General features: G+C 32.2%; 3 protein-coding genes across 3 annotated transcripts in view; 2 read left to right on the top strand and 1 right to left on the bottom strand.

Moving 5' to 3' along the window:
- LOC125838361 (protein TONNEAU 1a-like) overlaps nt 1–13,416 on the top strand; it is a 1,213,107-nt gene that overhangs the window by 479,130 nt on the left and 720,561 nt on the right. The window lies entirely within an intron of this gene.
- The window catches only part of LOC125838365 (uncharacterized), a 532,039-nt gene that overhangs the window by 118,454 nt on the left and 400,169 nt on the right, over nt 1–13,416 (top strand). The gene's annotated exons all lie outside the window — the stretch shown is intronic.
- Nucleotides 5,071–8,752, bottom strand: LOC125838368 (probable RNA-binding protein ARP1). Its single transcript, XM_049517445.1, has 6 exons — nt 8,443–8,752; nt 8,151–8,304; nt 7,379–7,523; nt 6,599–6,641; nt 6,279–6,492; nt 5,071–5,276 (listed from the first exon to the last, which is right to left on the bottom strand). Exons 1-6 carry the CDS (start codon nt 8,626–8,628, stop codon nt 5,257–5,259), a joined length of 762 nt encoding a protein of 253 aa, XP_049373402.1. The 5' UTR covers nt 8,629–8,752; the 3' UTR covers nt 5,071–5,256.

Consider the following 13,416-nt stretch of genomic DNA (forward strand, 5'->3'; position numbering starts at 1 on the left):
AATCCGAGACCTCTTGGTTAAGGATGAAGGAGTACTTACAACACCACAACCCTTGTTGGTAGTCATGCTTTATTAACATAAAAAGGTCAAAAATGATAGAAAGTATACATAGACTATACAATATAGCAAAAGTCATAGAAAGTATACACTGAAGATACAATATCGATTACTTCTACATGAGTTATATATTGAATATACACTATGATACAGTCAAGAAGTTGAATATAGCTTAAATATACATGAAATATACTTTGAGTATACATGAACTATACACTGACTATTTAATTTCGATCAACTCAAAAATTATCTCTAAACAGTCCCAAATTTTAGATATAAAATTTTCTCGACGTTTCAAGTCTTTTGATATATAATACGCTCGAAACGATTCACGTTTCTGGTATGTCAAATTTTATTTTAAAAAATAAAATAAAGAAAGAAAAACAATGTATAAGACGAAAAATATGCACATGAGGAATACACAAAGGAGGGGGAGGAGAAAGAGTCATTAATGGTGAAATTGAAAGGAAGAAGCAATTTGACCAATTTTCATAATTTTAAAAATTAGACTAATTTTGTTATATAAAGCAAAAGGTTGAATGATCACATTTTAGCATATTTTTCTAATAAAAAATAAATAAGGACTAGATTATTTGAAAAATAAATCGTGCAATTAAAATATCCCCTTACCGGTAAGATGTAGTTCAAGTACTCGGTCCAAAGAAATTGGGCCTAAGGCTCCTAGCCCATGGTGTCAAAAAAGGTAGAACTCTCATCCATCCTTCCTTCCACCCCTTTTTCAATACTCTGATTACAATCATCCTATGCCAGATACATGTATCTGGCACATTCAGATCTATGTGTATCTAAAATATATGTAGGTCAAAGCAGGTAATTTATTCTATACACAATGTATTTAACTATGATTTGCATGTATTTGGGATATACTGACGCTCTCGCTCGCTTCTCACCATAAGTATTTGTATTTTATAATGCATCTAATATCAAAGATACCTGTATTTAGTATTAAAAAAAATACATGTTAACTATCTTGCTCGTCTCTCTTCATAGGTATGTGTTTACAGAATGTGAATGGTATCAATGGTACATGTAATAAGTTTATTTGATACATGTATCTGACTTGAAATCTAAAGGAGTTGTGTATCTAACTTAAAATTTGGTATGAACTATTAATTAGTGTGACAATATGTAATATTTTAAATATAGAGTGAGTTAGTATTTCTGGTAGAAATGTTTGTGTAATCAGGTAGTTTTTTCCAAATTTAAAACCAATCCATTTGAAAATTACAAATTCGAGACCAACTTATTTGAAAAGCAAAATTACTTAGATATACGCTAGTTTGTAATATTACGAACCTTACTAGATTTTGGTGCATCCAGATACATGTATCTTGGGACAAGATACATGAGGTCAAAATTAGATGTAATTTGTTCTTGATACACTGTATTCAATGGGATAAATAACAAATCTCGCTTGCCTCCCTCCCATCTCGCTTGCCATTTTCCTATGTATCTGCCTACCTGGTATCTGAGATACATGTGACTCACACTAGATACGTACAAAAGCATGTATCTAATATGTATATATTATGATTCACATGTATTTGAAATACATGACTATCTTACTCGGCTCCCTTCCCATCTCGCTCGCCTTTCTCTCTATTTTAATATATCTGATAGCAAGAAAAAATATGTATTCAGATATATCTTCCTCAATATATGATAAAAATCTCTTAAGTAGTGGTAACATACGTAAGTATTTATAAGTATAGATAAAATTAAGAGCAACTTTCACATATAGCAAACACAAAATTCATATTTGTATGTTATAGCAAAGTTTGCATAATTGCGCTCCATAGCAAACATGCTATGACTAGGCTATTTCGTTATACATATATACAAAAGAAGCAATTGTATAATTCGCTGGCTCCTCTTCAGATTTGTATAATTTCGTTGGCAGGCCATTTGTATAAATTGTTGTCAGCCTCTCGTTTGTATAAATCGTTGAAAGTCTCTCAATTTAATTTTATGTGCTTGTATATCTTTATAAAAATTGAATTTGTATACAATTGAATCGAAATAAAACGTTTGTATATCAAATATCGTTCTCTCTCTTGCTTTATGCAAACATAAATTATGCATTGTATTTTGTATAATCTGTGTTTGTATAAAGCGAGAAAGAGAGAAAAGCAAAAGAGAACTGGACAGGAGAATATTTGTATTGTATAATTATAAGTGTATAGGACGAAGATATATGTATTTGCATGTGTATATACAATTTTCTCTCGCTTTATACAAACAGAAACACAATTTATACATTTCTGTTTGTATAAAGCGACAGAGGCGAGCGACAGAGAGAGCGAGCGAGTGAGGGAGAGTGGCGAGCGAGAGTTTGAGAGAGAGAGGCGACTGACAAACAGTTTGCTACAGGGCACAATTAAATCAAAGTGTGGTTATACCATTTAATTTGAATTAATAGTTTGTCATTATGTACAATTTTCCCTAAAATTAATATATGTGATATGAATATATGTCTAATAAAATAATGTTCCCTTAAACGACCCCCTTACCAGTAAAATGCAATCCAAGTACTCGATCCAAAGTAATTGGGCCTCAAGCCCTTAGCATGTGGTGTCAAAAAACATAGGAACTCTGATCCATCCATCCTACTACCCATTGTTTTCAATATTCCAATCACAATAGATTTTTTATTTTTTTTAAAAAAAGTGATAATACAAGCGATTAGTGAAGTTTGTTTTTCGTTATGAGGAAAACTTCAAGACAAAAGCAAATGAATTAAGTCTACACGATGAGAGATCAATAGAATTAAAATCCTAGACATTCACTTCTTTTCTTAATTTTATTTTCTCTCCTTATATAAATTTTATTTACATATGAAACAAATGACTAGTTGATATATATAAATTAAATGTGAATTTTTTTACAAGATATAAACTTGTGAATCAATTTTTGTATTTGAAAAAATCTCAAATAATGATTTGAAATTCCCAAATTATGATTTTTGGAGAATTTGAGGTTTCATCTCATGATATGAATTCATGAGGTGAAATTAACGTAAAATCGCATGTTCTAAAGCTAATTTCATCTCATGATTGCATATTACGATATGAAATCACATGTCCAAACACCTTCTTAATCTGCACGAAAGTTGGGGGTTACTGACTCTTGAACCAATGCAGATTTTCTGTCCTAAATTTTTTTTTTTTTAAAATTGGTGATTTTGTTTAATAAAAGAGAGACTTCAATTGAGAATGAAAATATTATTTGATCTTCGATATCTTGATTGTTCAAGAAGTTTGACCGTCACATTATTGGAGCTGGACATGCTCCATTTACATTAGTTACAACTTACAAGGAGGGAACGTCAAAGAAAATGTTATTGAGTAAATTGAGATAACTTTAGGAATTATTTGGTAGAGTGTATTAGAAAAAAATATATTTATATTAGTTTTGTATGTTATTAGTAGCTTGTTCGATACAGTTTTTTAACTTATATATATAGTTAATGTATATTTTATTTGGTATTAAGGTATGCATAACTAATACACGAAAATATATGGTATTAATAATACAAAAAAATTTAATGCTTGCATTAGCATGTTTAAAGACACTATTACACTCAAAACATATTCCACGTCCTTTTCATTATATTTGTGGAGCAAAATATTTCTGTTTAGAAATTTATGTGATACAATTTCTTTTTAATTTACCAACTCAATTACAACGAATAAAATAAACTCAATATATTTAATATCAGCATTACTCATACATTATATTCAACACTATTTATATACACCTTACCAAACGAGTCCTGAATATGTGTTGTGATTGTCAGCTTTAATAGCACATAGATTGAAATCTACAAGTTTTTTTGCAAATGGTTTTGAAGTTGTTGTTTTCTTCTTTTTGACCTAATATATTCAGAAGCCAGCCAGGCAACTGATGAAATATTGTTGTTACCTACCAATGTTCTTCATTTGGTTACTGCTATATGATTTAGATTGAGAATTCTAAGTTTGATAAAATAAAATAATAAAAAAACAACAGACTGTCCCATTCTGATTTATGATCCTGCCTGCCACATGTGCTCCCTTTCCATGAAGAAACAAATTAAATTTAAGCAAGTGGTTATCAAAATTCTTGTACCCATTATAATACTTAAAATGAACTTAATTAGTACACTTACATAATTTATTAAAGAATTAACTATATATAAAACTAGATTTGATAAATACATAGGTTAATTAAGTTGCACCCCATCATATACATCTAATAACCATGTCTCTCCTCCATCATGGGTGTAAAAAGTGTTCCACAAATAAGTATTATTAGGATAATTACACAAGGGTAATAATTATTACTCACATATCAAAAATAATGTTTAGCGATAATTAATTAACGATAATATCTTAATTGTCACTAAATAGCAGTAATTACAAGTAACAATCACATTTTAACACCTTTATTTAAATGCCGCTAACGCCTATAAGGACATTAGATCAGTGACAATTAACTATGTCGGTAAAAGATTTAACACTCTTTGCTAATGTACCTATTTATTGCCACTAAAAGTTATTTTTGTTGTAGCGATTGAAGCTCTTAACCCACATTCACCTCCAACCATCATGTGTATGTAATGGTTTTGTAGTATTATTTGTCTCAACGCTAGACAGGAAAAATAGAAGAATTCAAATCGCTAAATAAAAATTTGAAAAAGGCCAAGTTATGAACAATACTCTTTTCAACAATAAATAAACTAAAAAGCTAAAAATCCGATATCTAAATTGAGGTTTACTCATTTAAGTGTGATCGTAGATCTGGTCTTTGAATTAGTGAAGATGCAATATGCAACTAGAGAGGAAGAAGCTTAGAGGTTTCAATAAACATATAATTCAATGTTTATGCTTAATAATTAGAAGCTCCTATAATATGTTAGCCATCAAGAGAAAGGGATTAGATAAGAAATTAATAAATCTAACTAGTAATCGGATTGACAATAAAAAAAAAAATTGTTTGTTTTTGCTTAGAAAAATTACAAAGAAAAAAAATAAATAAAATTGGAAATTAATTAGAAGAGCCACTACAGAATATCTCTAATAATAGCATTGCTCTGAGCAGCCTCTCATCCTCTTTTGTTATTTGATCCAATCACCACCTTTAATTCTCCATTCTAATAATTGCTCTTTCTTATAATCCTTTTCATCATAATAATTGTACCTATTCCACAGCCAAACAAACTGTTTTTTTGTAATATCAGTTTCCAATTTTATATATTTAATAAAAACCACTATATACTTAGCTAATTATTATTAATTTATTCAAAAAAATACTGAGAAATGATCAATAAAAAAATAAAGAGAATCTCTAGCATTCTCACATGGTCATGTTCCAAGTGATTGTATACCATGTGACTTCCTTGATTCTTTTTAATCATCAACATAGTAAAAATAATTTATTGAAATATTTTTCACACTTCATACTAATTATTACTACTAATTGTAGCATTACTTTTAATTTAATTGCTTTACTCTTTCTCTTAATTTGTTTGAAAAAAAATATATTTCCCTTCTTTATTCAACGTATCTTTAATTTAAGATCGCAAGATTCAAAAAGAAAAAAATCTTAAATTTCATGTTAAATTCAAATCAGAAAAATAAATTAAGATAAAGAAATAATCGTTATTCATGAACTTCGAGTATCATCTGAATAATTAAATTGAAAGTATTAAAATATCTTCACCACTTCCGAAAATGAATAGGAAAAAATAATGTCTAGGTTAAAATGAAAATGAATAGGAAAAAGTGATGTCTAGGTAAAAATGAAAATCTCTAGTCTATACTCTATTGTAGTGTAATGAATAATATTTTTTACTTTTTCTACCCTTGTTGACCTATGGATATGACGAAAAGATTTATGCCACTCTGTAGTAGATTTTGATGTTGAATATATTCTCCTAGCACCACGTGGATGTGCGTTGGAAGAAGGATCCAGGCAATTAAGAAATTAATATTATAACCCCATGTGAGACCTACGTGAGAGCATCATTTATTTTTTATTATAGTAATTAATAATACTCCTTTCATTTTATCAAAAATAATCGTCTCATATCAATATAGAATTAATTAAACCTATAGTCAATATGACATTTTGAATGTGAACATTTTCTAATACTCTATATATTGATGTCACTATGTTAAATAGAAAGTGTTGATCGATCTAATATGAGACGGAGGGAGTACCTGCAGTAGGAGGAATTGATGTGGGCTTTGACATAAGGGCTGGAAGTGCAGATATTGGGCCAGCAGGTGTTGGAGAATAGATATGGGCTGGAAGGCCCATTGTCTGTGACTGATGATGAAAGTGATAGTATGGGTACATTGGCATCATTGCCTGACTTGGATACACTTGAGAAAAATGCCCATTCATGTAGCCCCCACCATTGTAGCTTACTTTCTGTGCACCATGAAAAATCAAAATTTTAATGTGGGCTTCGAATACCGGATGAAAAAAAAAAGGCTGAATAATGAAAAATTGTTTTTTTTTTTGTTGGTGAACTTACATGATTGTAGTTCATGTCTGTGGCAATATAAGCTGGAGAATACCTGCAAATATACCAACAGTTGATATAATTATGTCTCTATTTTTCAATTTATAAGATAGGAAATTCTTTAAAACAATTTGATCATGGTTGCCATCATTGTTGTATCAACTATGTAAAATAAATTAAATATTGGGACATATCTTAAGCTGGAGAATACCTGCAAATATACCAACAGTTGATATAATTATGTCTCTATTTTTCAATTTATAAGATAGGAAATTCTTTAAAACAATTTGATCATGGTTGCCATCATTGTTGTATCAACTATGTAAAATAAATTAAATATTGGGACATATCTTACTTCTTTTTAGAATATTTCAAGTAGTATTCCTTCCTTTTAATTTAGGAAAAAAGGTTTGATATACTCATTAACTTTGCCATTTAAAATTAATATATTTATCGTTATAAAAGTGACATATATCCTTTTTCATCTAAGAGAAAACGATTTTTTTTTAACTATTTTACCTTGGGTATAGTAAAAAATCATTAATTATTATAACTTAGTATGTCCGCGCTAATTTAGACCGTGGTACGCCAAATCTTACCGCGTAAAGGAAAAAGGAGGGAGTCTTGTTAGTAAGAATAAGGTCTCATTTATTTACATTTAATGGAGGTCTGAATCTGAATGGTTCAGACATTAAGTTAAATGAAAAACTAATTAAACTAGAATAATATGGAGATCCAAATCAAAATAAAAAGATTAGAGAGTAATTAGGGTTTAATTATTTATATATTTACCCATAGAAAGGAAGAGGCTGATGATGGTGCTGATGGTGAAAGGGTGAAGCCGGAGCTGCAGCTTGGGGTGCCGCAGCAGGATAGTACCACTGCACGTGACTTGCAGGTGATGCTGAATTAGCCCTTGGTCCTACCACATTAGCTCCTTCAACATTTTTCAATAAAAATATAAAATAGAAATTAGACTTCATAATTTATTATCACAAAAATCTATCTCTATTCAATTTCCATGTCAAATCGATAGATGCATATTAAGTGTTTGCATATAGATTTCTATACATAATCATGATCAATTCATAATACTATAGTTTCATCTTATAAGTTCCCTTAACCATGGTAATTTGATGTAAACATGGAGTGTCAATAAATTCAGACTCATTATTTAACATGATAAATTATAAAAAGAGAGAAGCATTGAAAACACTCCTAAACATGACATACATTATCAATTTCATTCCCGAATTATTGTCAGCCTTACAAACACCTCTTTACTTGGCTAATTGAACTTAAATACACCTTGATCTTGCAATATGAGTGATATTCACCCTTAAATTCTCCCCAAATTTACGGGTACTCTTACAATAGTTTGAGACTACTTGCTATGTATTCATATGACAGATCGGAGATTTATCCGGGGTATCAAAATCTAGTTAATCTAGTAAAGGAGTATTTTTAAGACTGTCAGTAATTCGAGATGAAACTAATAATTTGCGTCAAGGAAAAAATGTTTTCAATACTTCTCTCATATAATAAAATTTTCCATAAGAGATACCTTGTTGAGGAGGAGGAGGGGGAGTGATAGAGGGAGAGGGGCGAGAACGACGGGCGCCGAGGGATGCGAGATTACAGTTGGCTCGGCGCCCGTTGATAATGGGAGTGGCATCCTCGCATGCTTTTTTGGCTGATTTTGCGTCCTTAAAGGTCACCTATCCAAAAAGAGGCGAAAAAAGATTGAGTCATTTTACATAAATTAAAAAGTAGTAAACGTTAATTTGTCATACACTAATCTTGTAAAAATAAATGTGATAGAGATTTAAATAAGACAAGGAGAATTGATAACATACAAAGCCATAGCCTTTGGATCTTCCGGTGAGCTTATCGGAGATGATGACAGCTTCCAAGATGTCACCATACTTGTCAAAGTGCTCTTTCATGGCTTCCTTAGGAGTTTCCCATGCCAACCCTCCTACAAACACCTTTGTTAGCGTCGTATCCCCCAAGTTGTTGTGGTTAATATTGCTCATCGTCATGTAGAGAGAGAGAGAGAGGACTTATGAATGAAGTTTAATTAGACTTCAAGGACAGAAAATAGAGGACTTAATTGAAAAAACAACTTCTTCAAGACTATATAAACTTGAGAAACAAGAGGGGGAGGAGGAAGTTAAAGGGGGATCGGGAGATTATGGAATATTCATCATATACTATACATACTATATGCACACTATACTTTATACATTAATAATATATATATAAAAGGATTTCCAATACTATTAATAGCCTAAAAATATATATTCACAAGTAACTAACTTACCATAAAAAAAAAAAAAAAAAAAAAAAAAAAAAACTAGGAATATAATCTAAAACATAGGAAAATTACTTGCTTCAAAATGTTACTCTCCCTGTCCTAATTTATGTGGCGTTTTTCTAGAGTCAAATTGTTTAATTTTGATCAGAAATTTGCTCATGGACTCTTAAAAATTTTTGAAATACAATTTATATATTTGTAAATTACGTAAAAAGTACTATAAATCACAATAGTTGATAATTCAAAATAGTTTTTAAAAAAAATATAAACTTATTTGAATTTCAAAATATGAAAAGTACCATATAAAATGAGACAGAAGAAGTATATAACTTTTTATATTGTCAATGCATATGAATTAAACTTTGACGCCCGCACATATACAATATACGCATAGAACTTAGTTGTATGTAGTGCACTGTTGTGGGTGGGTGGGGATGGAGGGGGGTGGGGTGGAGAATAAGAAAATGGAGAAAAGCAGGAGGACAGAAAAGCATACAGTTGGACGTTGGGTTGAGGCCATCAACGTGGTCTCCTTTTCTTCATCATCTTCTATCTGGCATTGTGTAATAACTAACATGCTACTCTTCATTAAACTTTACTTACCATATTAAAAGCCCTACCTTTGTATGTTGTGCTGTAATATTTCCTTTCCAAATTAGGAGGAATAACAATTTAAGTTTATGGTCCACGCGTTATTCCTTTCCTTTAACCAATTTAAGAATTTTTATGTATTTGCCTCAAACTTCTAATGCATATTTGGCTAGAATGGGCAAAGGAGTAAATATACCCCTTCACTTTGTGATTTAGAACATATGTATTTCTTATTTAAAAAGTGGTGTATATATATTCTTGTCGTTTAATGAATAGTACCAGAGGCGTATCCAGGATTTCGGAAGGATGGGTGCACTATTACGAAAAAATGCATCTAAGATATAAATTTGATCGATTTGACCTTTACGTTCTTAACGTTGAACCGTTAAATTTTAAAAACTATAGGTCCAACATATATAATACTACTAGTTTTAGATTTTAATATACACATTTGATTTAATTATATAAATTTTTACAATGCTATTATTTTTTAAGGAATTTTCAATGTAACACACTTGAAAATTTTGAAAGATTAAAGCCATAAAACAAAAGAGAAGAATGATTGAAACGCAAAAAGTGTTACCGATAACCACTTGTAGGAGTATTACTAAAAAAACTAAGATAGATATAAGTTTCTATCTTTGCTTAGAGATGTGCACTCAATCATCATCGTATTATTATATGTTACTTTTAACATGGGCTCACACCTCTATATTTAAATATTTTTTTTGAAAAATATAACACTACTATATATAATCTAGAGAGGGAGCATGGGTTCACATGAACCCACGGAACCCCCTCTAGATACGCCTTTGAATGGTGCATATATACCCTCATCGTCTAATAAATGGTGTATATATACCTCTTTCGTTAACAGGCTGAATTTATAAAAAAAACAATCTTAAAAATAATTTTTAAATTCCAAAAATATCACGTCACTTAAAAAAATTACCTCATCCATTTTTCTTACCCATCTAGACCCTACCAAATTAAAAGAATCTCAATCCTTCTTCTATTCAAACCCAATCCAAACTCATTTTATGAATGAGTAGGCGAGGAATTAAAAAAATTATTTGGATCGTGTCTAGAGGTGTGAGAAAAGGGTGAGATAATTTGTTGAAAACACGTGACATTTTTGCAAAATAAAAAAATCATTATTATACAACAACATACCTATTGAAATCTCACAACTGAGATCTGGGGAGGTAGATTGTACGCAGACCTTACCACTACCTCGTGAAGGAGGTTGTTTTCGAAATACCCTCGGCCCAAGTTCAACAAATCTAGGTGTACAAAAAAAGGAGACAGTGAAAGAAACATAACAAGTAACAAGGCAAAGTCTACCAGAAATTAAGGAGCCAAAAACAACAATAAAAAGATGTGATAATCAAAACATAATAGACATCATATTATGATAGATTATTGAAAAAAATAATAAAAAATAGAAAAAGAAGTACAATAATCCAAATAGTACCAGACAAACACTAGTCATCCTAAGAAACACAACACAACACTACCTACTAAATATCTACCCTAATACGTGTCATCCACATCTTCTTATCTAAGGTCATGTCCTCGGTAACCTAAAACTTCATCATATCATGTCTTATTGTAACACCCCGTATCCGAAAGAGGGAATTAAACCAGATTTTTGATAAGTTGCAGGTGCCAGCCACGGAGGCCAACCACGGTTCGTGGGTTGAACCACGAACCGTAGGTGTGGTCCGTGGGTTGGTCACTCTTCCAGAGTTCAGGGGTCCCAAGTCATGGTCTCCGATGACCAACGACGGTTCACCAGGACGGACTGTGGGTTAGACCACGGCCCATCGACTGGGCCCGTCGGTGGGTCACTCAGAAAAAGGTCCAAACATGGACCACAAAAGGGATCTATGGATCGTAGGTGGGTCCACGCTTCGTGGTCCAGGGTTCCGTCGATGGCCAAAATTCTCTGTACTTAGTGACGGATGTGCAGGATGGACCGTAGGTCCATCCACGGTCCGTTGATGGGGGGAATCATGGGTCACTGCTGGCAGTTATTCTTAAGGTTAGTTGGGTTTTTTCCTAATTAATTAATTCCTACACTATGTTGTTTTGCCTACATCTAAACCACATATATAAGTATTTTTAACCCCCAAAATCCCCCATTTAAGTCATTCTTCCTAAATCCCAAAAGAAAACCAACTCTTCTCAAATATTCTCTCTGAAGAACTTGACGAAGAAGAAGAAGATTTCACCTAGGGTTTCAAGCTAAGGATCCAAATTCTCCATTGAAGATAGGCAATTGGACTTAAGGTATGATAGCTTTCATCCATGGGTTTCTTCCACCCATGGAATGCCCAAATTCCTCTATTTCAAATGGTAGGATTCCCCAATTAGCTAGGGTTTTATTCAAACACCATGGGTTCTTTTGATTATTGATCTTAATGGTTTAATTATGTCTAAATATGCATGAATTGATGATTTACAATGCTTTATGATGTATACCCTATGAACCCATGCAAACCCCCATGTTTTCCAAATTGTGATCTTATAATATGGATTGTTGATAATGAAAGAAGAGTTTTATGATCTAAAGCATGAAGTAATAGAATTACATGAATTTATGATAAAATCCCTATCTAATGTTAGAATTCTAGATTTGGTGATTTAAAGTAGCTTTGAACCTTGAAAGGGCAAAGTGTGAGTTTATGCATGATCGACTTTGATGTCATTCTTGGGATGGATTGGTTGCATGCTTGTTATGCCTCTATTGATTGTAGAACTCGAGTGGTCAGATTTCAATTTTCAAATATATCCTAGAGTGGAAGGGGAGAAATTTTATGCCTAGAGGTCAATTTATGTCTTACCTTAAAGCTAGGAAGATGATCTCGAAAGGTTGCTTTTACCATGTTGTTAGGGTGAGGGATGTAGATTCTAAAACCTTTTCTCTCGATTCGATTCTCGTGGTTAACGAATTCCCAAAAGTTTTCCTCGATGATTTTCCCGGTATTCCTCCCGAGCGGGAAATAGATTTCGGTATTGACCTCTTCTAGGATACGCAACCTATTTTTATTCCTCCTTGTAGAATGGCCCCGGTGGAGTTAAAAGAGTTGAAGGAGCAACTAAAAGATTTATTGGATAAGGGTTTCATCCGACCGAGTATCTTTCCATAGGGTGCTCCCGTGTTGTCTGTTAGAAAGAAAGATAGGTCTCTTGGAATGTGCATTGATTATCGTCAATTGAATAAAGTGACCATTAAGAACAAGTATCCTCTCCCAAGAGTTGATGACTTGTTTGACCAACTTCAAGGGGCTAGTTATTTCTCTAAAATAGATCTTCGTTCGGGCTATCACCAGTTGAGGGTAAGAGGAGTTGATATTCCAAAGACGTCTTTCTGAACTCGATATGGCCATTATGAATTTCTAGTGATGTCATTTGGTTTAACTAATGCTTCGGGGGCATTTATGGACTTGATGAATAGAGTGTTTAGGCAATACCTAGACATGTTTGTGATTGTGTTTATCGATGATATTTTGATATATTCAAGGAGTGAGGATGAACATGTGGACCATTTGAGAATTGTGTTACAAGTTCTTAAAGATCAATAACTTTTTGCAAAGTTTTGCAAATGTGAATTGTGATTAAGGTCTGTAGCTTTCCTTGGTCATATTGTGTCAAGTACGGGAATTGAGGTAGATCCTAAGAAGACAGATGCGGTCAAGAGTTGACCTAGACCTCTAATCCCTTCTGACATTAGAAGCTTTTTGGGTTTGGCCGGTTACTATAAAAGGTTTGTTGAGGGATTTTCTTCCATTGATTCTCCTTTGATGGCTTTGACTCAAAAGAAGGTTAAGTTTGTGTGGTCGGAAGCTTGTGAGAAAAGGTTCCAAGAGTTGAATGATAGACTTACTTCCGCTCTGGTGTTGACCCTACTGGAAGGTAC

The sequence above is a fragment of the Solanum verrucosum genome, unplaced genomic scaffold (genome assembly GCF_900185275.1).
Source record: "Solanum verrucosum unplaced genomic scaffold, falcon-dt-bn FXZP01000150.1, whole genome shotgun sequence".
NCBI classification, from domain to species: Eukaryota; Viridiplantae; Streptophyta; class Magnoliopsida; order Solanales; family Solanaceae; genus Solanum; species Solanum verrucosum.